The 26064-nt window shown below is 57.9% G+C and overlaps 1 protein-coding gene across 1 annotated transcript in view; it reads right to left on the reverse strand.

Annotated features, from left to right (window-relative positions):
* The window catches only part of COL5A1 (collagen type V alpha 1 chain), a 178068-nt gene that overhangs the window by 26904 nt on the left and 125100 nt on the right, over positions 1-26064 (reverse strand). The window contains 12 exon segments of the mRNA XM_032261945.1: positions 778-831; positions 1956-2009; positions 2446-2490; positions 3523-3576; positions 3715-3759; positions 10144-10197; positions 12750-12803; positions 13702-13809; positions 16069-16122; positions 18667-18711; positions 23632-23685; positions 25679-25723. Coding sequence (XP_032117836.1) covers positions 778-831; positions 1956-2009; positions 2446-2490; positions 3523-3576; positions 3715-3759; positions 10144-10197; positions 12750-12803; positions 13702-13809; positions 16069-16122; positions 18667-18711; positions 23632-23685; positions 25679-25723 — 666 coding nt within the window.

The raw sequence follows: 26064 nt of genomic DNA on the forward strand, positions 1-26064 counted from the left end.
GGATCCCATTTCTGACAGGGGCTTTTTTTCCCTACTGAAAATGCTGGAGTCTTCTGTGTTCTAGCCGAAGCAACCAGTAATATGCATTTCTAAAGTTAAGGGGAAGGGCAAGGGGAGCTCAGGACTGCAGGGACCACGTGCCTAGCGGAGCACCCAAGAGGAGGGGGGCTGCCTCCACCTGACTGGCGCTTGTCTTCTTTACCATAAAAGATGTCAATCAAAGGCATCCTCCAGACCCCCTGGATTGGACTGGAAGGGTCTGGGTAAGCACGGTGGCGTGGGTGCATGGCCCACAGTCACCCTCTTGAAGTTCTGCAGCATCAAATAACCGAATGACACAGAGTGACATGTAGGCCCTTTCCTGGCACATGCCCAGTTAAAAGACGTGTCCCTCAAGCTGGGTGGCACTCGCCACTATTCTAGAGGGAAAATCAGGTTGGATGCATGAGGCTTCGGTCTGCCCGGGATAACCTGTGTATATCTTTAAATGTGGCCTCTCAACCAAAGTTTCCCAAACCAGCCCAAAGCCGGCCCCTGCCTTCTGCCCATAGAGGCCACAGGGCGCTGTCAGCCTGTATGACTGCCCTGTCCCAGCCCTGCCTCGCAGCCTGGCCCCAAGTCAGCAGAAGGTGGCCTGGCCCTTGGGGGCCTTTCTGAGGCCAACTTGTCTCTCCCAGGCTGGGAGGGTCCTAGATGGCGCCGGGCAGCCAGGGCTGTGCCCACATGCAGGGTGGTCAGAGAGCCAGCCAGCCACGGCCCCGCACCCATGATACTCACAGTCTCGCCTCTCTGTCCAGGGTGTCCTGGGAGTCCATCCTTGCCCGGAGGGCCCTGAAGAAAGAATCAGGGGAAAGAAGGTTCGTTCATGTCTGAGAAGCACCCACCTTGGGGATCTGACATCACATGGGGCGACCCCGATTCATTTCCACAACCTGCCTCTGCACTTCCTCTGAAGAGCAATCACCCGGCAGGCATGGGGACAGTGATGCCAAAACTCAGGCCGTCCTTGTTAAAGGCGCCTGGCCGTCATCCCACAAAGTCCTCACAACTGCCCCAAGGGACGTGCTGTTGTTGCCAGCATCGCCCAAGGGAGAAACTGAGGCAGAAGAGGCCAGTCGGTGTCCCGAGGTCCAGCCAGCAGGTGGCACAGGCAGCACTAGGACCTGAGTCTGTGGAGTGGCACAGTCGGCCCCTCCCCCTAGCCCCACCATGCCTGCTGGGTCAGAATCCCACGGCTAGATGGTTGTCGAGACTGGAGGAGACGCATTGCACCTGCCGTAAGGCAAACTGTGTCCCCCAAAAGGACATGTGGAAGCTCTGGCCCCCAGAACCTATACCTGTAACCTCACTTGGAAATGAGGTCTTTGCCTGTGTCAGCTGATGGGGCCAGGTAAAGGATCCCATTTCTCACAAGAGCTTTTTCACCCCACTGAAAACGCTGGAGTCCTTCACCGTCTAGACAAAGGAGCCTGTACCGTGCATTTCTAAAGTCTAAAGTCAAGGGCAAGGTCAAAGGGGCGCCATGACTGAAAAGCCCGTGTGCCCAGCAGAGTGCCTGACTGATCCCACTTGGCTCCCTGGCTTCCGGCCTCCAGGGCTGTGGGAGAAGAGCCTCATGCAGTTCCCAGCCACACCCAGATCCTGGTAATTTATGATGGTGGCCCCAGGACACTGACACAGAACTCAGCGAGAAAACCATGTGGGTCTAAAGGAGAGAGGGCCCCAGCACGCAGCTCTCTCCAGCGCCACCGGGTGGGCACCGGGACACAGTCACAGACTGCCCCGAGGCAGCCTTGGCAGGGGGTCTGCCCCCTCATCGGAATGGCCGGAGTTTTACCACGGGCCTCCCTCCACCCGCCGGCCACCCTGAGGAGCTCCAAGCAGCCCTTAGAAAAAAGCAGGCGGTCTGTCGGGGGGACAGGCAGGGCTGGCCCAGCATTGAAGCCATTACTTACAGGGGGGCCCTTGGGTCCGGGAAACCCTGTCGGTCCTTGGGGTCCATTGGGTCCCTGGGAACAGAGAAAGGCCAGCTTGAGGACAAGTGTCTCTTCGGAGCAGCTCCCGCTGCTGGCGTCTCGGTGCCGCTGGCTCTCCAGACGCAGGTGTCATTTCTTCCCACCCAACGGCCTTTCCTCCATTATTCCAGCTCCTCCCTCACCCAACAGCAGAAATGAGGGACTCTTGGGGGCAGGACGGGGCCCAGGACCCATTTCCTGTCACCTCGGCCACTCCCAAATCCCAAGACCAGGGCAGGGGTGGAGGTCCCTGACCTACAGGAGAGTTCACTCCCTGGGCGTGCTCCACCCTTGGGATCTCAGGAAAACCCTACCCTTCAGCAGGGTCCGAGGCGTGCCTCCGAGGCCCCGCCCACCCCAGGACAGAGTGCAGGGGACGTCGAGGCAGGCTCTGCCTTCGGAGACATCCCCGAAGGCTCAAGCTGCTTACCCGCTCCCCAGGAGGGCCAGCTGGGCCGTCGCCTCCAGAGTTGCCCTTGAGAGGGAGGGAGAGAGAAGGAAAAGCTTATGATTGTTACTATTCAGGTGAGAAGACTCTGACCCTCGACATCGTCGAAATATGCGAGTCAAACACCGCCTGTGTGCACCCCTCAAGTGGGCCTGACACTCAATAAGGGGCAGAAGGCGTGGGTGCCGATTTGTGGCTCCCAAAGCCAGCCTGTTCCCTGCCGCTGCGTGCAGCTGACAGTGAGCCAGCGTCTACAGGGCTGAACGTTTCCGGAAAGGTCTTCTGGGTGGGACGAAGGCTGTGTGCAGCCTCGAGCACCTCGGAGAGGCAGAAGCAGTAACACACTCTCGGGCCACCCCCACCCTCACCTGCTCCAAGACCTCACAGGTGAGCCTCGTGTCAGCTCCCGGGGCACCTGAGATGCGCCTGAGAGCTTGTCCCACAGTTTAGGGTGGCCGGCCAGGGCATTCTGGTCAGCGGAGGGATGGGCCGGCTGTGCCCCTCGGCCACTGGAAGACTCATCCCAGTGGGAACTCGCTCTGGAGTGGCTTCCTGGACAAGAAGGAACAGCCCACCTGTGGGGTCTGTGTCCAGATTCTCCACCTGAGGAGTGGCTTCAATGCCCCTCAGTGGGAAGAATGTGCACGAGGCCGGCCTGGGCTTTCCCCTGCCAGAAAGCACTTTCAATAAGTTCTGGCAGAGGCCTCTAAGCTCTGAAACCCCTTTCAAGAAAGGAAATAAGGCCTCCCGACCAGGGCAGGTGGGTCTGCGGTGGGCCCGGCCCCTGCTGCGTCTCTGGGGTCCCAGATGTGTTGGGTAGAGCCCTGCCTCTGCTCTGCTGCGGCCTCATCCCATAAGCATAGCTGTCAGCCACTTAATTAAATCTGATCTAAGGTGTCCAGAGGCTGCTGGAGGGGACAAGCTCCTTCTTAAATACACCTAAGAAAACATCCTGCTTTAAAAAAAATAAAAGTCACAGACACCCTCAGGTGCTCCATGTCTCCGTGGCCTTGCAGCTTGGGCTCATGCTGCCCACCACCCAGGAGGCCAAAGACATACCTTGGGGCCAGGCTTCCCAGTGATGCCCCGGGGGCCTCTTTCACCCCTCGGACCCTGGACAGATGGGAGAGAAGGAAGGTCAGCTCCAGTGACAGCTCACAGACACCGCCTTCCCCAGCCCCCCACACACACTCCCTAAACCACGTTCCCATTTCCCAGACATGCCCACAAGCCTTTTAAAAGGACAGTTACCGTTGGGCCTCGCTGCCCCCGCGGTCCCGGCTTTCCAGGGGTCCCCTAGAATCAGAGAAGGGGCTGGTCAGTCACTCTCTAAATGCCCGGCCCTGCATAGGTGGCGGCCGTCCCCCGGGTTGTTGAGAGACTATGAATTCAGAGCAGGCTAGGAGGAACGTGGGCTCCCCGCCACCCACCTTATCCGTGTTTTAATAGGAGATTTATCAGGGTGAGAAGCTCACCGCACACCGACACAGAGCTTTGTGCTCCTGCACAATCCTGCTGAAATCCAATTTTCCTCCTGCAGTCTGATGGATGTGTATACTATTATCTGCTTTCTGTCCTGAAAGCACACTGCCACCTCCCTCCTCCTTCCTCCCTCCTTCCCCTCCTCCTCATCCCTCTCTCTCTCTCTCTCTCTCTCTCTCAGCAGGAAAGGAAATCATTAGTGCAAGAAAAGAGAAGAAAGTCAACCCCTTTCATACATAATTTACTTTTGCTACAGTAAGAATATTAGCTCTGGAAGTTTCAACAGGTTCTACAGACGGGCAAACTTGCAATTTAATATCTAAATCATATGTCCACGAGTCATCAGCTTCTCCTCTAATAGAATTTATACTCTTTTTTCTATTGTTGTTTTGCATTTTCCAAACCACAGAAAACAAATGCAGTGCTAAGAGATCAGAGCTGGAAGATGCAGTCAGCCTACGGCGCATGGAAGCCACGGGCTGACCGTGCAGGGTCCCTACAGCCCTGCCACATCCCAACTCGGCTTCCTGAACTTCACTCTGGTTTCTCATGCTCCGGTTACCTCTAGGCCCACGGTAGGCCTGTGTGGTTGGAGGCCACCTGAGAAGCTTCCTCTCATCATCTTTCATTCATTTGCTGCCAGAATCAAAACTGCTTCTAGAGTCTCCCATTTTGAAATGCATTTAATAAAACCATTTATGATGATGAGTTAATTATGTAGCTTTTTAACAATGCGCTCCGATTCCAGCTCTTCAATTACTATGGTGATATCCTTTGGCTTCGACTAAATATTTGCACATGAAAATTAATGAAACATCTGCTTTCTTCCAGTGATAGGCATTTTACAGGCGAGTACACCCACGGCCAACCTGGTCACTCCCAGCATTTAGATGTGGACGGCCCAGGCTGCCAGGTTTTCTCATTCCAATGCTCCCCTAGAATGAAAACCCTCCACCCAAAAATAGTCCCACTGTGACCCAGGCCACAGGTTTAATCCTGCAGCACAAAGGACCGCAGCCCAAGCTCACTGTGCCCGAGGCAGGAGCAAAATATCGACTTGGCCACAAACGCCATCTGGGGCTCCCAGGAGGCATCTTGCTCATCTGTTTTCTTTATAAACTAACTCAAACCAAAGAATTTTGAGTCCCTGTGACTGGAGCTGTGGAACAGAATGTCCCCATATCCCCCCAAGTCTCCCTGACCTTCTCCCCAGCAAACTGAATGGGGGACCCTGTCTTCTTGCCCTTCGGAAGGCAGGGACACTCCCAGCAATGGCTGTGCCGCGAAGCCAAACACAGCTTGAAGGCGTGGGTACCGCCGGCGGGCAGTGCATCTGAAGGGCTGGTCTTCCCTCCTCCCGGGAAGGGGCTCCTGGGTCTCTCCTTGGCCCGAGGAGCAAACCAGCACTTTGCCCAGGTCCATTCCTCTTCCTTTGGCTTCAGCTGGGTCGACATAGCGCTTACGTCCTTGGCATTTCCATGTCTGGCCCATAGTCAAGGTCCACAGAACCAACACTAGCTCCATGGGAGGTAGGACCAGGCAGACAGAGGGCAGGCAGCCCTTAGATGGAAGTCAGACACACACACACATGCATACACACACACGAACACACATGAACATAAGTTTGCACACACGAACATGCAGACACGCACGCACACACAATCATATGCACACACACAAACACACACGAACATACGCGTACACAAACACATGCATGCACACAAACACACACATGAACACAAGCGTGTGTACATGCACATACATGACACATGTGCACGCATGAACTCACACATGTATGCGCCCATGCACATGAACACACACGTGAATACATGTGTGCACATAAACCACATGGACACATGCACATACATGCACACACATGAACATAATTCCCACACATGCACACACACGAACACACACATGCACACATACGAACACACATGCATGAACGTACACAAGCACACACACATGAACATATGCACGCACAAATGCACACACACGAACAGGTGAACATACAGGTGCATACACAAACACACATGTGTGCACACACGCACACATGAACACAAGCATGCGCACATGCACACACATGAACACGTGAACACGCGAACTCACACATGTATGTACCCATGCACATGAACACACACGCGAATACACATGTGCACACATAAACACACATGCACACATGCACACATGCATGAACACCCATGAACACAATTACCACACATGCACACATACGAACACATGCATGAACACACACAAGCACGCACACACGAACACACGCACACATGCACACACATGAATACATTCACATATGCACAATGCACATGCACACACATGAACACATGCACGCACACATGCACACACATGTATGCATACATGTACACACATGCATGAACACACAGACATGCACACACATGCACACAAGCAAGCACACATGAGCACACACATGAACACGGATGCATGCACATAATGCACGTACACACATGCATACACATATGCACGTACACATATATGTGCACACACATGCACACACGCACACACATGCATGCATGCACTCAGGCCTGGCATCCTAGCACCTAGAAGCATCCATCTGGCCAGAATATCCAAGATATTTTAAAAGACCTCTCTGGGTCGGGCACAGTGCCTCATGCTTTTAATCCCAGCACTTCGGGAAGCTGAGGCAGGCAGATCACTTGAGATCAGCAGTTCAAAACTGGCCATGGCGAAACCCCTTCTCTACTAAAAATACAAAATTAGCCAGGCATGGTGGTGTACACCCGTAATCTCAGCTACTTAGGAGGCTGAGGCAGGAGTATCACTTGAACCTGGGAGGTGGAGGTTGCAGTGAGCCCAGATCATACCACTGCACTCCAGCCTGGGTGATAAAGCAAGAGAGACTCTGTCTCAAAAAAATAAATAAAATTTAAAAAATCAAAGACCTCTCTGGATGAGCACACACCTCCTGCTGGCTTTTCCCTTCACACCCCTGGAATGGCCCCTAACGATTCCTGCCCCACACTGCGCCCAGAGCTGCTTCCAACAACCTCTAGAGCCATTCCCCCTGGCTAGAACCTTCAGTGGGTCCCAGTGCCTTGGGCTAAAGAGCTTCTCCCAAAGCAGCCAGCTGCCTGGCCAAGCTCTGCAGCCCACAGCTCACTCCCATGTCTCCCTTGTGGGGCTTGGCCCTGTGCCAGCCTTCTGGCTCTGTACCTCCTGATCCCATAGCTCTGCCTGCTCCACACCGCACGATCCACTTCTGTACCTCCTGCAGGCCTCAGCAAAAATGTCACTGCTCCAGCAGGCCTCCCTGGACCGTCTGGGTCAGACTCTGGTGCCCACGACCTGTTCCTGACTCACCCTCGTCTTGTCCTTCATCATCACAGCCACCACTCCCGAGTGCAGCTCACTGGGTGGTGTCCCTCTCTGGAGGCCAGAGGGATGCCTGGTTTGACCACCTGAGTCCCCAGAGCCTAGCAGAGCACCCAGCACTTAGCAAGGACTTACGACGCATGTGCTGTTTAAGTGCATGGACTGCCCCCAAGACTACCAAGCACAAAGCCCAAGGCAAAAGACAGGTAGCCGAGGGCAAAACCCGGAAAGCAGGATCCATTCACTGAGGCGCAGAAGACAAGCCAGCGCCCAGGGGCTTCTGGGTAACCTGAGTGAGGCTCCTGCAGACAACAAAAGAGGATGGGTCCCTTTGCAAGGACAGCCTGGACCCCAGCTTCCTGTGGACAACTGGGAAGCCCAACCTGGTAGACCAGACGCTACCCACACCCTCCGTCATTCAGTGAACGTGGCACAAAGCAGCAGCCCTATGCAGAAAACCAGGCAGTGCTGCAGGCGCCATTCTGCAGTGATGATGCCACTGAAGGCTCACGCAGGCAAAGGCTGCACTCAGCGTCCTCAACGGGAAGCTTCAAAGGGCCATGATAGCGGAGATGAAGGAGGGCAGGGCTCCATTTCACACGCACGAACCATCACGGCTCAAGGGGAAGCAAACAGCCTCGCCTTTCAGCCTGAGGTCTGTGTTGTGGGTTGTACCAGGAACCAGGTGCAGCAGTGAATGAAATGTCCCCACGCAGGGCCAGACACCAGAGGCTGCCGAAAGGCTGTGAGTGGCTCCCATGTGTGACTGGGGCACATGGTGTTTGGCAGGTCTTGGCTTGAGCCAGGCTTTGCGTTGTGACTGGAGACCCACAGTGCTGATGCCCTGGACAGTGGCTGATGGGGACCAAGGGGCATCTGGAGCATCCGTTCAAGCTCCTCGGCTCAGGGATGGGGAGGCCGAGGCACATGAGGAGCAGAGCCCCAGTCAGGAGCCTGGGAGTGACCAAGGGTTCCTGGCGCTCCACAAGGTCCCTGGTCCCACACAGACCTCCATGGAAAGGACTTGTGGTCACATCCCATGACCAGCTGCGGAAGGTCACATCCTCTCCTGGACACTCTCACTGCAGTGCAGTGTGAAAGGTCCCCCAGCACTGCAGCGGCCCACTGGGGTACCCCATATTCCCCATGCTTCTCAGAGTAGTATCTAAGAGTATTTCAGAAGACAGCGTGTCCCTAAGGCGCTAGCCAGGGCTTCTCCAGAGGAAGAATGACAGCTAGATAGAGACAGATGGAGAGGTGGATGGGTAGGGTGGATATAGACAGAGATGGACAGATAATAGAAGATGGATGGATGGATGGATGGATGGATGGATAGATGGATGGGTGGGTGGGTGGATGGATGGGTGGGTGGATGGATGGATGAGTGGGTGGGGGGAGGGAGGATGGATGGATGGATGGGTGGGGGAATGAATGACGGATGAGTGGGTGGGGGGATAGATGATGGATGGATGAGTGGGTGGGGGGATGGATGATGGATGGATGAGTGGGTGGGGGAATGGATGATGGATGGATGAGTGGGTGGAGGGGATGGATGATGGATGGATGGATAGGTGGGGGAATGGATGATGGATGGATGAGTAGGTGGGGGGATGGATGATGGGGATGGATGGATGGGTGGGGGAATGGATGGATGGGTGAATGGATGGGTGGGTGGGTGGATGATGGATGGATGAGTGGGTGGAGGATGGTTGATGGATGGGTGGGTGGATGGGTGAGTGTATGTATGTATGGATGGATGGATGGATGGGTGGAGAGAAGAACAGAGAGAGAAGGGGACAGACATGGAGATAATCATCTCCTCTGGTCTGTGTTGTCAACTTAGAACAGTCTTCCTTTTCCTGTTTGGTGAATCTTGCTCATACCGTGTTGGCCAGAAGGGATGGGCTCAAGAGGGGGCTGAGACCCTGCAGCTCCGTCTGGCCTGGGAGAGCAGGACAGGGCACAGGAGGATGAGCTGGCAGGGCTGCAGGGTTGCGGCTGAGGCTATGAGGAAGGTGTGAGCTCCGCCATCTTTCCAGAAGCGGGTCCCCCGGACCTGCTCCGCAGACACTGTCCTGCATGTGCACCACAGACTGGCCTCTCTGTCCCCCCGATACACCCATGCACAAGGCTAGCTCAGAGTCCAAGGCCTGAGGACCACCTCACTGCTATTGTCCCGAATGGCAACACGAAGGTGCTGTGATGTCACTAACAAGCATCCAGGGCAGCTCCTGCAGGGACACCTGGGCCAGCCGGGGCTCCAGAAGGCATGGAGAGAACACAGCTCCCCCAGCCCACGCGTGTGGAGGGTGAGAACAAAGAGGACGGGAGCCACGCTGCAGCCTGGTGGGTGTCGACGGCAGCGGCAGCTTGCTAACCCCATTCAATTTAATGTTAATTTAAATGACTTTAAATTTGGACTATGGTAGGTAGGTAGCGGGACATTTTTAAAAGGAAAAAGCAATCTCCTTTTTCCTTCTCTTAAAAAATTAGCTTGGAGGAAGAGTCCACTTGGGTAGAAGAGAACAATATGATTTTCGCGAATGACCTGCCAGAGCCTCTGGACTGTGGAGCTCATTAGAAAGCTCCATTTTCTCAACACACTTCCCTCCTGCCTCTGCCCCTTCCTGTCACAAACCTGCCCAGCCCACAGTCTGCAGAGTGTCACCAGTGCTTGGCGCTAAAGGTCGAGAGCTTAAGGCCAGCTGTTCAGGAAAGCAGTTTCAGCAGCAAAAGGGATGAGAAATAAACAGGCCACCGACTAGAAAACGAACCCACTACACACGGAGGCAGCCGCAGAAGCTGCCTGCCCAGGGGCCAGTCTGTCCTTACCCTGCCGCCCTTCTCTCCATTGGCGCCAGGAAATCCAGAGAATCCAATAGAGCCCTGAAAGAGAGTTGAAAAGGAGAGGTAAGGGCTGGGACAGGAGGCAGTCATGCTGCGCGGGCGGCCTGGGGGACAGCCTGCATGCCAGGGCACAGCCTCTGCCCCAGGCTCCACCTGCTCACCCAGCCACCTACCTGTCTACTTACGTGCCCAAGTATCCACCCACTCATCCAGTTGCCTGTCCCCCTACCCCCCCCCCCACCCATCTACCTACCTACCCACCCACCCATCCATCCCCCTGTCTACCCATCTGCCCACCCACCTAGCCATCTGCCTACCTGCCTACCTACCCACCCACTCATGATGTACCCGCCACCCACCTATCCACCCTTTCATCCATGTACCTGTCCACCCACCCACCCACCTACCCATCCGTCTACCCATCTGTCCACCCATCTACCCACCTACCTACCTGCCCACCTATCCACCCGTTCATCCATGTACCTGTCCACCCACCCGCCCACCCATCCACCTGTCTACCCACTGGCCCACCTATCTGTCTATCCATCTACCTGTCTACCTATCCACCCACCCCTCCATTCACCCAACTGTCTACCCACCCGCCCACCCATCCACTCACCCTCCTATCCATCCACGGGCCCACCTATCTATCCACCTACCTGCCTACCTACCTACCCACCCACCCGCTAACTATCCATCCATTTGCCTGTCTACCTACACACCCGCCCCCCACCCATCCACCTGTCTACCTGCCTACCCTCCCACCCATTCATTCACCTCTCTGCCCCACCCACCCACGCGTCTATCCATCTACCTACCCATTCACACATCTACCTACCCACACCCCTCTACTCCCCCACCCACCTATCCCTCCATCCATCCTCTCTACTCCATAAATACTTCCTAAGCACTTCACAGGCTTCAGCTGCAGAGCTGAATTAGAGTTTTCGCCATGCTCCCTCCCCCGCGCCCCTGGCCACAGGATGGTGGCTGGTGTTTGGGAGAAAGGGAGGCACCCTGCTGAGCTGAACCGAGGTGAGACATGAACTTCGCGCTGTGACATTGTGTTTTCTGTGCCTTGTGCATGTTTCTTGGTGTTCCACAGTCCCTCTAAATAAAGCACAGCAGTTGCAGAGGTGGGAATGAATGCAAATTTATGCACTGCCTGTAGCATCTACCAGCTCTTTAATTCTAGGAGTCTGCAAGGTGCTCACAGACCAGAGATGGATTTAGGGACAGTGACCTGGTGAATATCCAAACGCCCACTCTGTGCAGGAGCAGCGCCGCCATGAGGCTGCTCAGCCACTGGCCGTGTGGGTGCTGGCCACCGTCTTTGGCAGGTCTCTATCTGCCTGGTTTAAAATCCTGTCCTGAAGGCACACCTGCATCCATGAAGAGTTCACACATGTCCAAACCTTGTATTTCTCACAGGGGACTGGGCTCAGCCAAGCCACTCACACACCCACCTGCCAATCTAGGCAGGGGGTGGGACCCAGGAAACCTCAGTGCAGGTGGCAGAGTTCAGTTCAGAAGCCAGGTCACTGTGCGGTTGGCCACTTCTCTCTGATCTGGACACACGTGCCATCCCCTCTCAAAAAGTTGCCTGAACTTGATTTTGAACACCCATCTCTCCCAAACGTCTCCCCTTCTCTCCATCCCCAGAGGAATGTGTATTAAAGGAGAGGAAAGTGCCCATCAGCCCCTCTGCCACGTTGGGCTAAGACGCTGCCGTCAGCAGCTACGTCACACCCACGTTCGATGAGCCAGTTAGATCCTAAATGAAACTCCTGTTTCACGGCAAGCTACCTCTCCTGCATATGGGGTGTGCGTCTACACACACGGAGCAGGGGCCTTCCTGCTCCACGGGAAGGATGGATAGAGCATTCCCCTGATGAGAACGGAAATACCTGTTGGAGCCCCAGCCCACCATGCCCGTCCTCCGGTTAACAAGAGTGCACGTGAGACCGGAGAGGTGCTGAGGCTAAAGGAGGCGCCTCAGGCAGAGGCAGATCTGAGAAAGACAGCCCGCTTCGCCTGTTAATTATGTCTCCGTGCAGCCAGCTGGCTATTCTTTAAGGGAGAACCATGAATAATAAAATGTGAGATTTGAAAAAAAATAACATTTTCAATGACTTCCAAAGCCTGAAGGAGCTGTTTCACTTAAACCTGAACATGATCTCACATAAGAAAGGTTTCCTCCTTTATACTCCATTATGAGCAAAGAGCCTTCAAATCGCCAGTGAGGTGGCGCTGAGCAATGCCTGTCGCTCGGGCTCTGGGTATGGACAAGCCGGGCACAAGGGCCACGAGCCAAGCAACAGGTGCCGAAGACCCCGGGGGACTCCAGGAGGACCCCGGAGGGACCTCAGGTGTCCGTGCCACCTGGGGCAGAGGACTCATCCCATCATCCAAGAGCCTCCTTTCAACTCGGCAAATTAATGCAGAAGGCAGTGAACACCGTGGAGTCTGGGAGTGACAGTGTCACACACGCCCCCAAGGCGGGGACCGGGAATGGATGGACCTGTACAGGAGGGGGAGGCCCAGCAAGACGTCCCTCCCCCTGTGCCGGGACACCTCACGGCCGGAATTACCTTCGGTCCTTGTCTCCCTGGGTACCCGGGTAACCCTGGGACGCCGAGTTTTCCCTGGGGGAGAAAGGGTGACATTAGTGGCAAGTACAGTATTGCTCCATCCATTTTCCTGGAGCAGAGAGAAAGGCCATGAGTCCTGTCAGGGGCCTGGAGGAGGGTGTGGTATCCAGAAGCTGGGGCACACGTCATCACACAGAGGCCCTGCCCGCCTGGGTGGGGAGGACTGCCAGCACCCATGGAGTCCAGTGGGCAGCCGATGGTTCCCCCACCGAGGGAGATGCGAAGGCACGGAGGAGAGGTTGCGCCACTGGGGAGCAAACGCGGTTAGAGGCCAGCGCCACAGGTCACCACGCTCTTTATCCAGGGGCATCTCTGAGCCCTTCTGTGTGAGTCCCAGCCAAGCAGCAGGATGCAGCAGAAAGTCTGGGCCACCGCCTGCACCATCCCTGCAGGGCCCAGGGTGGCGGCAGGGTGGAGCCAGGGTGTGCGGCTGGCCTGGGAGCCTCCCACAGCGGGAAACTACAGGCCTGTGGATGGCCGCGTGCCAGAGCCTGCTCTGGGGAGCCGGGCCTGCCTTCCTCCCGGGCTGCCACAGCTTCAGGCCGGGGTGGGGACGCCTTTATTACCCAGGTGTGGAGGTGGGAATGTGACAAGGCAGGGGTCCTGGAGTTCTGGGGCTCAGACGCAGGCTTGTGGCCTCTGGGAGGAAGGCAGGAGCCCTTCAAGGCGGTGGTGGAGGGCTGGGAAGGGCCGAACCCAGGACTAGGAAAGGGTCCTCATTCAGCAAACAGCTTCCCAGGAGCAGCAAGAGCCCCGGGTGGAGACAGGAGCCCGCTCAGGAATCACCTCCACCCCACACCTAGGGCAGCCACAGCCAGCGGGAGTCCAAGGCCACGGGGAAGGGCCCGACAGATCCCCCCGGGAGAGAGGCTGAACATCCCACATCACAAACCTTCTCCCCAGGGGGCCCCAGGGGACCAGGATCACCATTGGGACCTCCACGACCCTTCGGGCCTTCAGGGCCATCTTCTCCCCTGGGACCGGGTGGCCCGATCTCCCCCTGAAAGCCAGAAAAGAGGAGGTAAGAAGACCCCCCCACACACAGGATTCCCTCCACCATTCTGAGAGCGAGGGGACGGGCCGGGGACACGCTGTGGTCACAGCTGCTCGTCCAGCTCGGCCTCACTCAGGCTGCCGACAGAGTGAGCACGCTGCGAAGCCGGCCCCCAGCTCCCGAAGCCGCTCTCTCTGCACCGAGGCCGCTCTCTCTGCACCGAGGCCGCCTGCCATTTATTTCCTCAAGGCTGCACACTCCTACTTCCCAATTACCTCCTCTAAATTGAGTGCCTCTTGGCTAAAATAACTTTGGTTAACAATAGTAGCTCTCAATTGCTACTTCTCCAAATAGAGCAGAGTGACTGGGAGTGCTGCTGCTTCCGAGACCCCGGGAGGTGGGAAATGGACACCAGCCCGGGATCCGCGGTCACCTGGGCATCATGGGCACACGGGAGGGCCGTGGAAGGCGTCCTAGAAATAGGCGGGCTTAAATCCCGCCTCGGCCAGCTTCCCCAAGTTATAGACTCGGAGCCCGGGGCTCAGACAGGGAAGAGGGCTCTGGAGCCTGCTTAGGCAATGGCAGTGCCACAGCAGAGTCTCTGATACCCTTCCTGGCACCCTTTGTCCAGCAGTGGACAGGTCCTTCCCTGATCATTTGTCTCCAGGGGCAGCGGTAAAGCAGTGTAAGCCCAAACACAAGTGTGTATTGCACAGACAGAGAAAAGCTAACTTCCTAATTCTGGAGCTCTGATCTGTCATCAGATCGGGACTCTCTGTCCCTAAGAGGCGTTCCTCTTGTTCAACGAGATAATCCTGTGCACATGTACAGAGCGCTGAGAAGGGGCAGAGTGCCCGGCTGCGCTCTCTGAGCCCAGATTCGCGGTCCTGTTCCCTGGGCTCCCAGCCCTGCATCCCATGCTCGTCCCACGGCAACACGAGCGCGACTCCCGGAGCTCTGGCACAGGAATGCGTGTCGTCTCCTCTGAAGCTGCACCCTCGTAATGTGCACACTACGTGCGTGCACAGAGGCATCAGAAAGGAGGAGAAAGGGACTTTCACCATCAAACCGAGAGGCTGCTGAGCTGTGGGGACTCGGGAGCCTTCCACCCAGAAGGAAGTTCTAGAATGGGTGTGTTTAGCAGCCACTTAACTGGGACAACCTTGCGAAGCAAATGCCCTCCTTCCTCCTCCTGCCTTCCCACAGAGGTGCAGATTGCCTCTGCCTTTTGCCTGCCGGGTTGGGACGAAGTGCCAAGTGTGTGTGGCTTTCCTGTTCTGGAAAGCCACCTGCGAGCCTGTGCGGCAGGGGACGATCACGGCAGCTGGGTGACAGCCCTGCTGCAGCAGACAGATGTCAGTCCCGGTGCGTGCACAGCTGTCACCGCGGCTGTGCTCACCGGAGGGCCGAGACGTCTCGGTTCCTTCTGCCTGGGCTTCCGCTCACTGAGAGGTTACTGGGGAGACCTCCAAGAGGCTCTCGGCCTGCCCTGGCTGCTCTAAGGGCTCCCTACCCCTCCTTCTTGCCCCTGGCGTCACTTTCCCTTTAATTACGGGAATGTGCAGCCCCCGGCTTTCTGTGGTTGCTGGCAAGCCCCAGCTGCTCCCAGCACCCACCAGCTTCCTCTGGACTGAGCTACATCATTCATTTAAAGACAAGCCAGGGTGCTGTGGCTTCTCCTGAGCCAAAATCACAGACCACAGGACTGCGTGGGGGTCCCAGGGCCCCTGAAGAAGTGTTTGGGGACCAGCATGTTCCCCAGGCTCGCAGGGATCCTAGACCCACGTTGCATGCTGCCCTGCAAGCGCTGGCCCTATGGCCTGGGCAGCTGCCGCGCTCCCGGGGAGGCTGGGTCCCGTCCGTGGCTGCGCTCCCAGGGAGGCTGGGTCCTATCCGAGGCCACTTGCCTTTCTCTTCCCAGGCACATCACTCTCCAGTCAGGTGAATAACTCTGCAGTCCACAGGAGCAGCCAGAAGCAAACCCAGCCCCCACTGACCCCTTGTGTGGGACACCGGGCAGAGGAGCTGGCGACCACAGGCCATCTCCAGTCCCCAAGGGGCAAGCTGAGGAGGAGGTGAAGAGGAGCCAGAGAGAGTCAGGCACTGGGCTCCAGGCCACCATCCCTTTCCCACCAGGAACCTCTGCCGAGAGTTTCCCTCCATCCTGAGAAGCTACCCTGTGGCTGCAGACATCCCCGCCCCCTCCCACCCGGCCAAGCCCACCCAGCCTTTCCCCAGCCCAAATCCCAAACCTGAGATGCTCACCCGATCACCCTTGATGCCCATGTCTCCTTTAAACCCAGGAAAGCCGTCTTCACCCTGAATATGGGACAGGAGAAGGCCTTAGTCGAGACAAGAGGACCCGCCTCCCTGCCGTCCCCTTCCCTGCTCTAACAGCCACACGCAGCACCAGGTCCCCCACCCTTGGGGGGCAGTTCAGGCCCCGGACGGGGTGGGCTCGGGGCCCGCCCCTCAAGAATGGCATTCCGTGAGCTCTGCATTCCCGGCTGAAGCTTCAAACGTTCCGAAGCTGGAGACAGCCTCGTCCCTGCTTCTCAGGTGGGCCTGGTTTGAATCTGAACATTCTGCGCGGCGAGGCCTCAGCAAGCCCAGGCCCCGAGCTCCAGGCATCGTTTCTCAGTGCACTTTGTGACATCCCATCAGCACCAAAGCCAGTGACGGGGAAAGGCGGTGACAACGGAGGAGGTGGCGCTGGATGAAAGGCCCCTGCAAAGAATCCCTAACTCCTGCTCTTGCCAGTGTTACAACCATAGGCAGTTCTTTCTGAAGGGTGGGGGTGTCGCCGGGGGCGGCGGGGGAAGTCGGCAGCCCACACACCCCAGGGCTGCTGGCGAATCTGGGACAGAAGTGAGGTTGCCGAAGGTCGGTGCCCTGCTGTCCGTTCGCGTCCCCGGTCTGGGCCTTCCCCATCCAGGAAAGCACAGGGCGAAAGCGCTGGGTCCTTCTGCGCAGGGCACAGGCGGCCCCAGAGAGAGGGCCCTTGCTTGGGCTTTTCCTCTCGTTTTTCATGGGCTACGTGTTGATGCAAAAAGAGCGAAAGGGCAGGATCTGGGACTCAGCCACATCGTAAACACTCAAGGCCCGGCCCGGAGCACACACAAGGAAGGCAGCCTTCTGTGCGGTCAGAATCCAGCCCTCTCCAGCCGGCGGCAGCTCCCAGCGCCCCCAGGGCCCCAGGCCTTTGTCCACACTGTTCACATCGTGCTGCAAGCTTGGCAGCAGCCACAAATAATGCAGACATCTACAAAGATGGCCCCCCGACACTGCCCCCTGTCCCCACCCAACGCTGCCCCCGTCCCCAGACCATCTCGGCTGCCTGCGTGGCCCTCGGGAGCAGCGTGGTTGCCCTCCTGGCGAGAAGGTGTCCCCAGCACAATCCCATCAATATCATCTCAAGCAGCCCTGTCTCTGGCTAGGGACACATGTGAGAAGATACAGTGGCAAAGCTGGACTCTGTGAAGCCACCTTCGAAAGGATGAAAGGTCCTCAGGCGAGGGAGACCCTGGGGACCCATGGGACGCAGCTCTGGGCTGGGGACCCTGTGTTCCGTAAGGGAATGGATGTGTTCCGAAGCCCCAGCGGGCTCCATGTGGAAGGCAGCGCTCTTGGAGAGGCCAAGCTGCCCAGGAGCTTTCCCGGATGTGGACTTCGGGTTTCGCTGAGCAGGTGCACTCGGGAAGGAGTGGGGCCGGCACACAGGCTCAGGCCTCTTGGCTGGGCCTCCCACAAGGGCAGCCACTGAGAACAGAAACCAGGGACAGTCACGCTCAGCAAACGCCACGGAACAAGGACGTTCCTGCTGCCGCCTCATTTCGGATTCAGCTGTGGCCACACGACGCGCCCCCTCGGGAATGGCTCTCAGGCTGGCAGATTTCACAGGAAAGAATCCAAGCGACATCTTTGACAGTTGGCAAATAAGGAGTCTCAGCACGCGATCATCCCAGCAGCCAGTGACCACACTCCAGCCCCACAGGCCCCTGCGGCCAGGGAGAGTCCAGGGTCTGCCCAGCAAAGGGGTCCAGCGTGCCTCATGGAGAACAAGCACCCCATGGCTACAAAGCACGGCAGGGAGGACCCGCAGCAGAGCGGGAGCCCACGGTGGGGAGGGCAGCACCCCACCCAGTGGTGAGGCCACCCCGAGGCCTAAATCTGTGTCATGACTGGGCCTTGGGTTTGGCTCTGAGCTTCCTTCCACCAAAGTGAGAAGACACGTGGCTGCCCAGGCAGCTCCACGTGGCTCAGGCGCTCACTGCCACAGGCTGCACCCAATGTTCTGACTCTGGTAGACATACATGGGGGTGTGGTTTAGCCTTGTCTTAGCCACAGTGACCCACTTAGGCCTGACCTGCACCCACTGACGATGGCCAATGGCACGGCCTCGCCCTCCGGGCCTGGCTCTATGGCATGGTGTGAGTTTCTGCAGCTGTGGGGCTGCCCAGGGAGGAACATCCAACAACTGAATGGATCCTCGTGTCAGCGGCCATGCAAGGCTGCCCACCTGGGAGTAGGGAGCGGGCAGAGGTCCGCTGCCCCTGCAGGCACATGGGGGGCTGTGGGTCACCTCTGAGGCCAGGGCCTCCTCCCTGTACAGAGGCACAAACCCCAGACCCACTCAGCCCCGCCAGGAATGTGCCCCAGGGGACCCGAGGGTCTGTCCTCCTCAAGGTATCGTTTTTCCATCTGCAAACAGACACTTTCCAGAGTGCCATCCATTCCCCTTGGTACACAGAGACGACATCCACCTCAGCTGGCTTCACAGTGGAAGCATCGTGGGAGGGGCCGCTGGCTGGAATCCGGCTCCAGACTAGGCAGGGGGCCCCACGGCAGCAGGGACAGACTCACCTTCTCGCCCTTCGTGCCCTTCAGACCACGGATGCCGTCAGCCCCCTGTGTGGGTGGGAAAGAAAAAGAGCAAGTGGTTAGCAATCTCAGCCTGTCTAGCGCTCTCGCAGGCACGGGTCTAAGCCCCAAGTGCAAAGACGGGCTGAGCTCCCCGAAGCCGATGGATGAGGCTGGCGCCCCGCCCTCGACACAGTCCCTCCCATGTGTCCCCCTGTGGCCTCGGGAGTCCTGGCCTGACTCCACTGACTCCTGTTCTTTATGTAAAGACCCACACCCGTCCCTGGCCTTCCAGCTCAAGTTCTGGATCCGCCCTTCCAAGGGCCCACACCCCACAGCCAACACACCCACCCTGATTCCCATTATAAAATCATCTTCTAGAAACGCCCCCACCTTTCTGAGGTTTGGGGAGGGCAGGAAGTGGGGTCTGAGTCAGGCAGACGATGAGGTACCAGCTGCCGCTCTGTGGCCTCTGACAATGCCCCAGACTCCTGTGTGCCTCGGTTTCCTCATTTGGGAAGAGGAGAGGATGGCCACCCTCTCCCCGTTACCACTGCTCAGAGGGAAATGCCTGCTAGGCCTTCAGAACAGCACCCAGCACACAGGAGCTTTCAATAAGCTACCTATTTTGATTCTGTGTTGTCATTAATAGATGATACTGTGATATTACTGATTAAGGACGATAACGCTTATTGTGGTTCTCATCAGTTCAGGACACGCCACCCCAGCTCCCTGCTGACATTCTCACCAGGGGAAAGTGGAGGGAAATCCGTGGGGCTCACTTAGGCAGCCACACACTTGCTGTTAATGTCTTTGACTTCAGCCCTCCCAGCAGGCTGACTTTTAGCTAGGGAGACTACCTCGGGCCACTGCCCACGGGACGTGAAAGAGAGAAGCCACACTTCCCCCTGGGATTCCAGGCTGAAGCTGAAGCCAGGGCCACTGGGCGCTGGAGGATGCAGGGGCTGCCGCTGCCCTCTGGTGGCCGGAACTTCCCACAGACTTGGCAGCTCTGGCCTTTCCCCAGAAAGGAAGGGGCTCTGGGAAGGGATGGAGACATGGAGGTGCTCCTTTCCGCAGAGCTGGCGCGTGGGCCTCGTGCCCTGGCCCTCCCGAGGAGCAGCGGACGTCTCTGCAGAAGCACCTTCCACTTCCAGCCACGCAGACAGAGCAGCGGCGTGGGTGCCCCAAACCACGATCACTGGACTTGCAGCACAGGGTCAAGCAAGAGCTCTGCCACTGCGCCTGCCAGCACCATTGCCCAAGTCACGCCTGCTCCACACCTGGCCACCACCACTAGGGGAGAGGCCTGGGACACGTCCCTCCACGCCCAGCACAGGGCCGAGGAAGCCGGGAGGGCAGGGTGGGCTCGGAGCAGCTCTGGTTCGCCTGGCCTGGCACTCGGCTCGCTAACATGGGCCAGCACCGAGTACCTCGGGGGGACAGGGCACAGCTCAGAACTGGCACCAGCCCGAGCAGGGAGGCCGACTCCAAACAAGCTTCCCCCACGCTAGACTCTGCCCCAGCCTGAGATGGGACACGGACCTCAAGACGGAGAGGAAGCGCCAAACACGCCTGGCGCGTTCTGGGCCGAGTGGGAGCGGCCAGCCAAGCCGCCAGGAGGCTCAGGACAGCCCGCTGCAGGCCGCTGCCCCCCGCCCCACTGGAGCGCAGCATGCGCTTGGCAGCACCTGTGGGCCGGAGCAGCCCGGAAAGGTGGGAAGTGACTCAGCCGGGCCAGCTGCCGAGACGCGAGTGGTTTCCAAGCACTTGGTGGTGTTTTTTTCCCAGCAGACGCCTTCTTCTGAAGCAATCCTACCTGGAAGCCCCCAGAGGAAAAGAGAACAGGGAGGGCCACGCAGGCTGACACAGAGCTGGGGGCCCCAGAAAGTCACCTGCCGTCTCACCACGGCGGGGCCTTGCCTCAGAGACGATAGCCCCAGGACGCCACAGAGAAGGGCTTCTTAGGAGATGAGCTACTTTCTTTTTTTAGGGTAGTTTTGAGTTCTCACCACCCTTGCAAAACAGAATAGCAGCTATAGATTCCACTTATTTCCTCTGAAGCGCACAGGAAAACCGCAGGTGTGGCTGAGAATACAGTCAGGGCTGAGCCTGTCCGGCAGCGTCTGACCCTAAATGCAAGGCGATGTCCGGCGCCCCTCGCTGCTGTGAGTCCCGGGGCACCAGGTTTGTGTGGCTGGTGCTATTTTCCAGGAGCACTAAGCTCCCTGGTACAGCGTGCAGGAGGCATCGGCACCTGCCCCCCTCTCTCTGGGCAGGCTAGGGGACACTGCTGCTCCCACCCTGGCCTTGCCCGGCTGAGAACAGACGGGTAGGACCACAGGCTCCTGAAACCCCTCCTGGTCCTACAGTTCTACGCTTTTAGGATCCCCGTCAGAGGAATGGGACCAACTAGACAGAACCAGAGCTTCCCAGGGTTTCTCAGCCACGGAGCTGCTGACTTGGGGCTGCCGTGTGCGTGGTGGGGTGTGCAGCACCTCCCGTTAGAGGGCACTCCCCAGGCAGGCAGGAAGGACTAGACTGGAGCCTCTGCGACACGCCGGCCAGCAGCCCCAGGGAAGGAGCACTCAGAAGTTGTAGCACAGCTGGGCCAGATATGCACACAGCGCAGAGAGGGGCAGACTTTTGCCCAAGGCCCCGATACGAACTCATATTTGGGGCATCCTGGCAACCCCCTCGCAGCTGGGGGCTAAATCAGGCCTGACTTTGACTCTCAATCTGCCAGTCACGCTTAAACAAGTGCCCCTTCAGAATGCAAGGCAGAGGAAGGTCCAGACAGAAGCCAAAGGTCAGTGAACTCAAAGGAACACAAAGGGAGCCTGCTGTGCCTGAATGTCTGTGTCCTCCAAAACTTACATGGTGAACCCTAATACCCAGGGCAGTACAGCTGGGAGGCGGGGCCTTGGGGAGGTGACTGACTGGGTCCCAGGGTGGGGCCCCTGTGATTAGGGTTAGTGCCCTCACCAGAGGCCCCAGGGTCTCATCTCCCCTCTTCTGCCATGTGAGGACACAGTGAGAGGGGACCAGAAAGCAGGCCTCCCTAGACACTGAATCTGCGGGTGCTGAGATCTTGGACTTCCCAGCCTCCAGGACTGTGAGAAATAATTTCCTGTTGTTTATAAGCCACCCATTTTAGAATCTTTTTGTCATAGCAGCCCCAGTGGACTAAGAACCATTACCTGGGAAGAAGGTAGGGCTTTGGTGGAAAATGACGAGCCCCCTCTCGCCAAGGACCGTCCACCTCCAATGGCAGCAGCTTGGCCCACGCAATCCCACGCCCCGCCGCCATCACCGCCGCCCGGGCCAAGCTCATGAGGAGCCGGCACCACTCACATTTCCAAACGCACGGGAGCATGAGAAACTTTTTCCCAGATGAAAATTATTTTAAACCTCAGTTTTCCTTCCACCCTCTGCTTCCAAGTCTAACTGGATTGCTCATGTCATGAATGAATTTTAATCAGACAGACAAAATAAGAGCATTCTCCATAAACATTTTAAAGCAAACACCTTTTTAGCTCACAGAAGCAGCGTTATGCAATTAGCCATGTATGGGAGCTGGCAGAGGCTTCTGCTATGCGACAGGAATTTGTAAAATAAACATGCTATAGAACTCACATAATCAGCATTTCTGCTCAATTATCACCCTGATAAAATTCGCTAGGCATTTTGCTGGTAGAAGCCAGCTTTGGGGAAAAACCAACTGTCGGGAGGTCTCTCTTCAGTAACTTGTGATCTTGGAATGTCCTCCTTCCTGGGAAATGCAAGTCCGGGCCTCCCAGGGAAAAGGATGGGGCACTTGATTTGGAATCTGGTTTGATGTCTGACAGCAGCCTTGATTTTAGTGTCATTTGGGGCATGTCACTAGAAACTGATGTCTTGGGTTCTCAGAGCCGGTAAGGGGGTGACCGGCCAGAGCCAGTAGGCCTGATTCGGGGCAGGGGACCGTTGCCAGTCGGCCTCCATGCCCCACGGTGGCCACACACTTCAGATGCACAACAACACTTGGAAAGCACGCAGGCCTTGGACCCGGGGAGGTGAGGGCAGGGGAGCGGATCAGCTGTTTCTACAGATCCCTCAAGCTTCCCTAGTTGCTATATAAACACACAAATTCCTTCACATCCAGTTAAAAGCATCCCGAAGGAAAGAATCATCATGAGCCTTTATGATACCCCAAGTCCCCATTCTCAGAGGAAGAAGAGAGCTTGTCCACGTGCACCTCGGGGTCCGGCTCTCTGCACAAAAACGTGCCGTGTCCAGAGAGCAGCACAGCTCGAGATTGCATTACCCAGCTCCGAGCAAGCACCGTTAGCTGGGATGTGACAGCAGGGACCTGTGTCTGGGATATTGCTCTGGAGCTGCGCGCCCCACGTAACGAGGTTGTCAGAGCCCTTCCTGGCAGAAACACGACTGATTGTGAATAAATGGCCATCTCCCTCGAAACTCCGTCTTGTGACGGCGCTGGCCCGCCCAGGTGCCACCGGTGGAGACAGACTCTCTTTCTCACTCGGAATGTGCAAATGGCTGGGAAGAAATTCTTGGGAGCTTCCCCAGGAAAGAGGCCAAGCTCTTTGCCTCTGCCGAGATCCGCTGTCTGCGAGGGGAGTGGCAGAAGCCCGACAAATGGCAACAATAAAAGACACAAGAAGCAAAAGGACGTGTCTCGTCCCGACAGATGGCTGCCAGCGCGCCACCAGCTTCGTCACCAGTCTGCAGACTGTCCCCTGATCCACATCAGCCCTCCTGACTCCGGCTGGTCGCACCCTTACCCACTCAGGCCTGCTGTCCTGAGACCTAGTGTCCACGCAAGTGACTGGGAGGGCTGGGCTACTCCAGTCTGAGCTGCAGGGACATTTAACCACAGAGAATTCCCTAAAACCAGCCACACCAAGGCCTGCAGTCCCAACCCTGACCTCCAGGGAGGCCTGGAGCAGCGTGAGTCTCTCTCACCTTGACTCCTCGAGGACCTGGGTAGCCGATCGGACCCTGGGGGCCAGGGGGACCCTAAAACCAAAGGGGAAAAGACCGTTAGCCCCATGCCAGTGTGGGGGTCCCTGGGGGGGCATCAGGAAGCTCCAGAGTCCTGGGATATCCCCTCCCGCTGAGAGCAGCCCCATATCCCAGCCCAGCGCCTCCAGAGAGGCTCCGTGGGAGACATGCCCAGGTGCTCACAGCCGGCTCTGAAGGCGGAGGCATGGCTGTGTCTCACACTGAACGGGGCACAGGTGAAGCACACGCTGGTCCCACCCGGCAGTCAGGGAAACAAGGGGTGGGCTGAGGGAATGCTGGATGGCGAGAGGCCAGCTTTGGAGCTCTGCAAGGGGAGTTGTCCCTAGAGAAATGCACCCCCAGCCTAAGCCCTTTGGCATAAATCAGGAGAGCTTCCGGCTGGGAGAAGGGGCAAGGCCGGTAGGCAGGGAAGAGACATGTCCAGCAGCCAGGGGCAGCTCATCCAGAGCTCACGGGGCTGGGCATCCCTCCCGCCTGCCCCCAGCCCAAGACACCTGCGTGGTGAACGGCTCCCACCCCTCCCTCCCAGCCCTCATTCCACACGGCGTCATGGGGACAGCTCAGCCCCAGACAGGATGGGCTCGGTGGCCCCCTCCGCAAGGCTGCAGCTCTGAGGCCAGGGCCTGGTCTGCCTTGTTCCCTGCCACATCCCATCACTAACAGGATGCCTGCCACACAGAGGAACTCAGGAAGTCCAGGGAACAAGGGAATGCCTCTGGTTCCAGCTGAAACGCCAGCTCTCAGAACAGCGGGCCTGTGCTCTGGGCTCCAAACACCAGCGGATGGCCAGCACCAGTTCCGGGCACTGTGTGAGCTCCGGTGGCCCCGTCTCATGCTGAGTGGGACATAGAGGCAAGAGGCTGTGCCCAGGAGGGGGTGCTGGCAAACCACCCACTGGGGGCAGCGGGGACCGGGCCTCCTATGGGGAACAGAAGCCAAGGGCCCAGGGGAGGGTCACCCCAGTGGCTGCTGTGACTTTCAGGAGAGGGAGCAGGGCAGCAGAGGCGAATCTCAGGACCCTCTGGGTCTCGGAGGCAGCAAGCTGCAGAAGCCCCACTGCCCAGCAGGGCTGGGCCCGGAAGTGGGAACTCCCTGTGAGGACTGGTGCCAGCTCGGCTGCCCCGGAGCGTCAGGCCTGACCTACCACACCCTCGGCAGGGGCACCTGAGACCAAACCCCAGACCCCATCTTGCCTGCACGGGCCCTGCTTCAAGAGATGCAGGTAAGTCTGGCATCCCGGCCTGATCCCAGACCCTGTGACATGGGACCTCTGGAACCCTGGTGTAGGCGGCCTCTGCCCCCAGCCCCAGCCCCGGGCTCCCGATGACCTTGAGCTCAGTGTGCAGCTTCAGCACACAAGAAAAGTGGTCTCGGGGGCACGAAGGTTGGGGCACACCAGAGCAGTCACAGCAGCCCCGCTGGCCTCTCTTCCTGTCTGTGGGTTCTTCCCACAGAGACACGCCCCGCAGCTTTGTCATGAATCACAGCAGAGAGAAGGCGCTGATGGTGGACGTGCTGCATGGGACACTCGCAGGCCCAGCAGGCCCCGCAGGAGGAACCACAAGCCTCTCACAGTGCCGGACACGGGCATCCGTGGAAAGACCCCACCCCTGGCACCAGCATGACCTAGTGGTGTCCCTGTTCATAACAGTATCTCCCCACAACTCAGAGGTCACCCAGCTTGTGCAGAGTCAAGGCCAGGGCTGAACACCGTGCCACTGACCCACTGCCTGCACCTGCCCTCACCTGCCCTGGTCATGGGGTGGGGTGACAGGCACTGATCCAGACAGGGGTGCCGGTCCCCTTCTCAGGGAAAAGGCCTGTGTCCCCCAGGCTGGGCTCCCTGCCAGAGACACCTGCAGAAGGGCTGAGTGTCCCCGGCTCTTTCTTTTCCAAGCTGGGTGGCCCTGAGCAGAGGCTGAGCCCAGGGTGCCAGGACCCGCCCCGCCTGGATGCTGAAGGGTAGGAGGGCATGGTGAGCACCCACCTGACCTCCTTTCTCTCCTGGAGGGCCTTCTTTGCCAGGGTGGCCCTGTCACAAAAGAAGAAGCCTTAATTAGTCAGCGCCACTCCAGAAAGCAGCCTCCCTCACTTCCCCTCCCTGCGCAGCACCCGTGATCACGGAAGCCCCCCATTTCCCTCCCTCCCCAGGAAAACTGAGAGCACCAGAAGGCAAAGGCAGCCAGACAGGCAGCCAAGCACGGCCCGGCCTCACCGAGCTGCCAGGCCTTGAGCTGGGCACTTAGTCCCTGGACCTCAGCTGCTTCATCTGCAAAATGGCAACAATAAGCCCGGCCCCGGCCACTGTCAGAACCACTGTGGGAGGACTGGTAGGGTGCAGCAAACCCCCAAGCACACAGGTGACCTGCACGG

The sequence above is a fragment of the Sapajus apella genome, unplaced genomic scaffold, assembly GCF_009761245.1.
Source record: "Sapajus apella isolate SASKATOON/1434 unplaced genomic scaffold, GSC_monkey_1.0 scaffold126, whole genome shotgun sequence".
Taxonomy (NCBI): domain Eukaryota; kingdom Metazoa; phylum Chordata; class Mammalia; order Primates; family Cebidae; genus Sapajus; species Sapajus apella.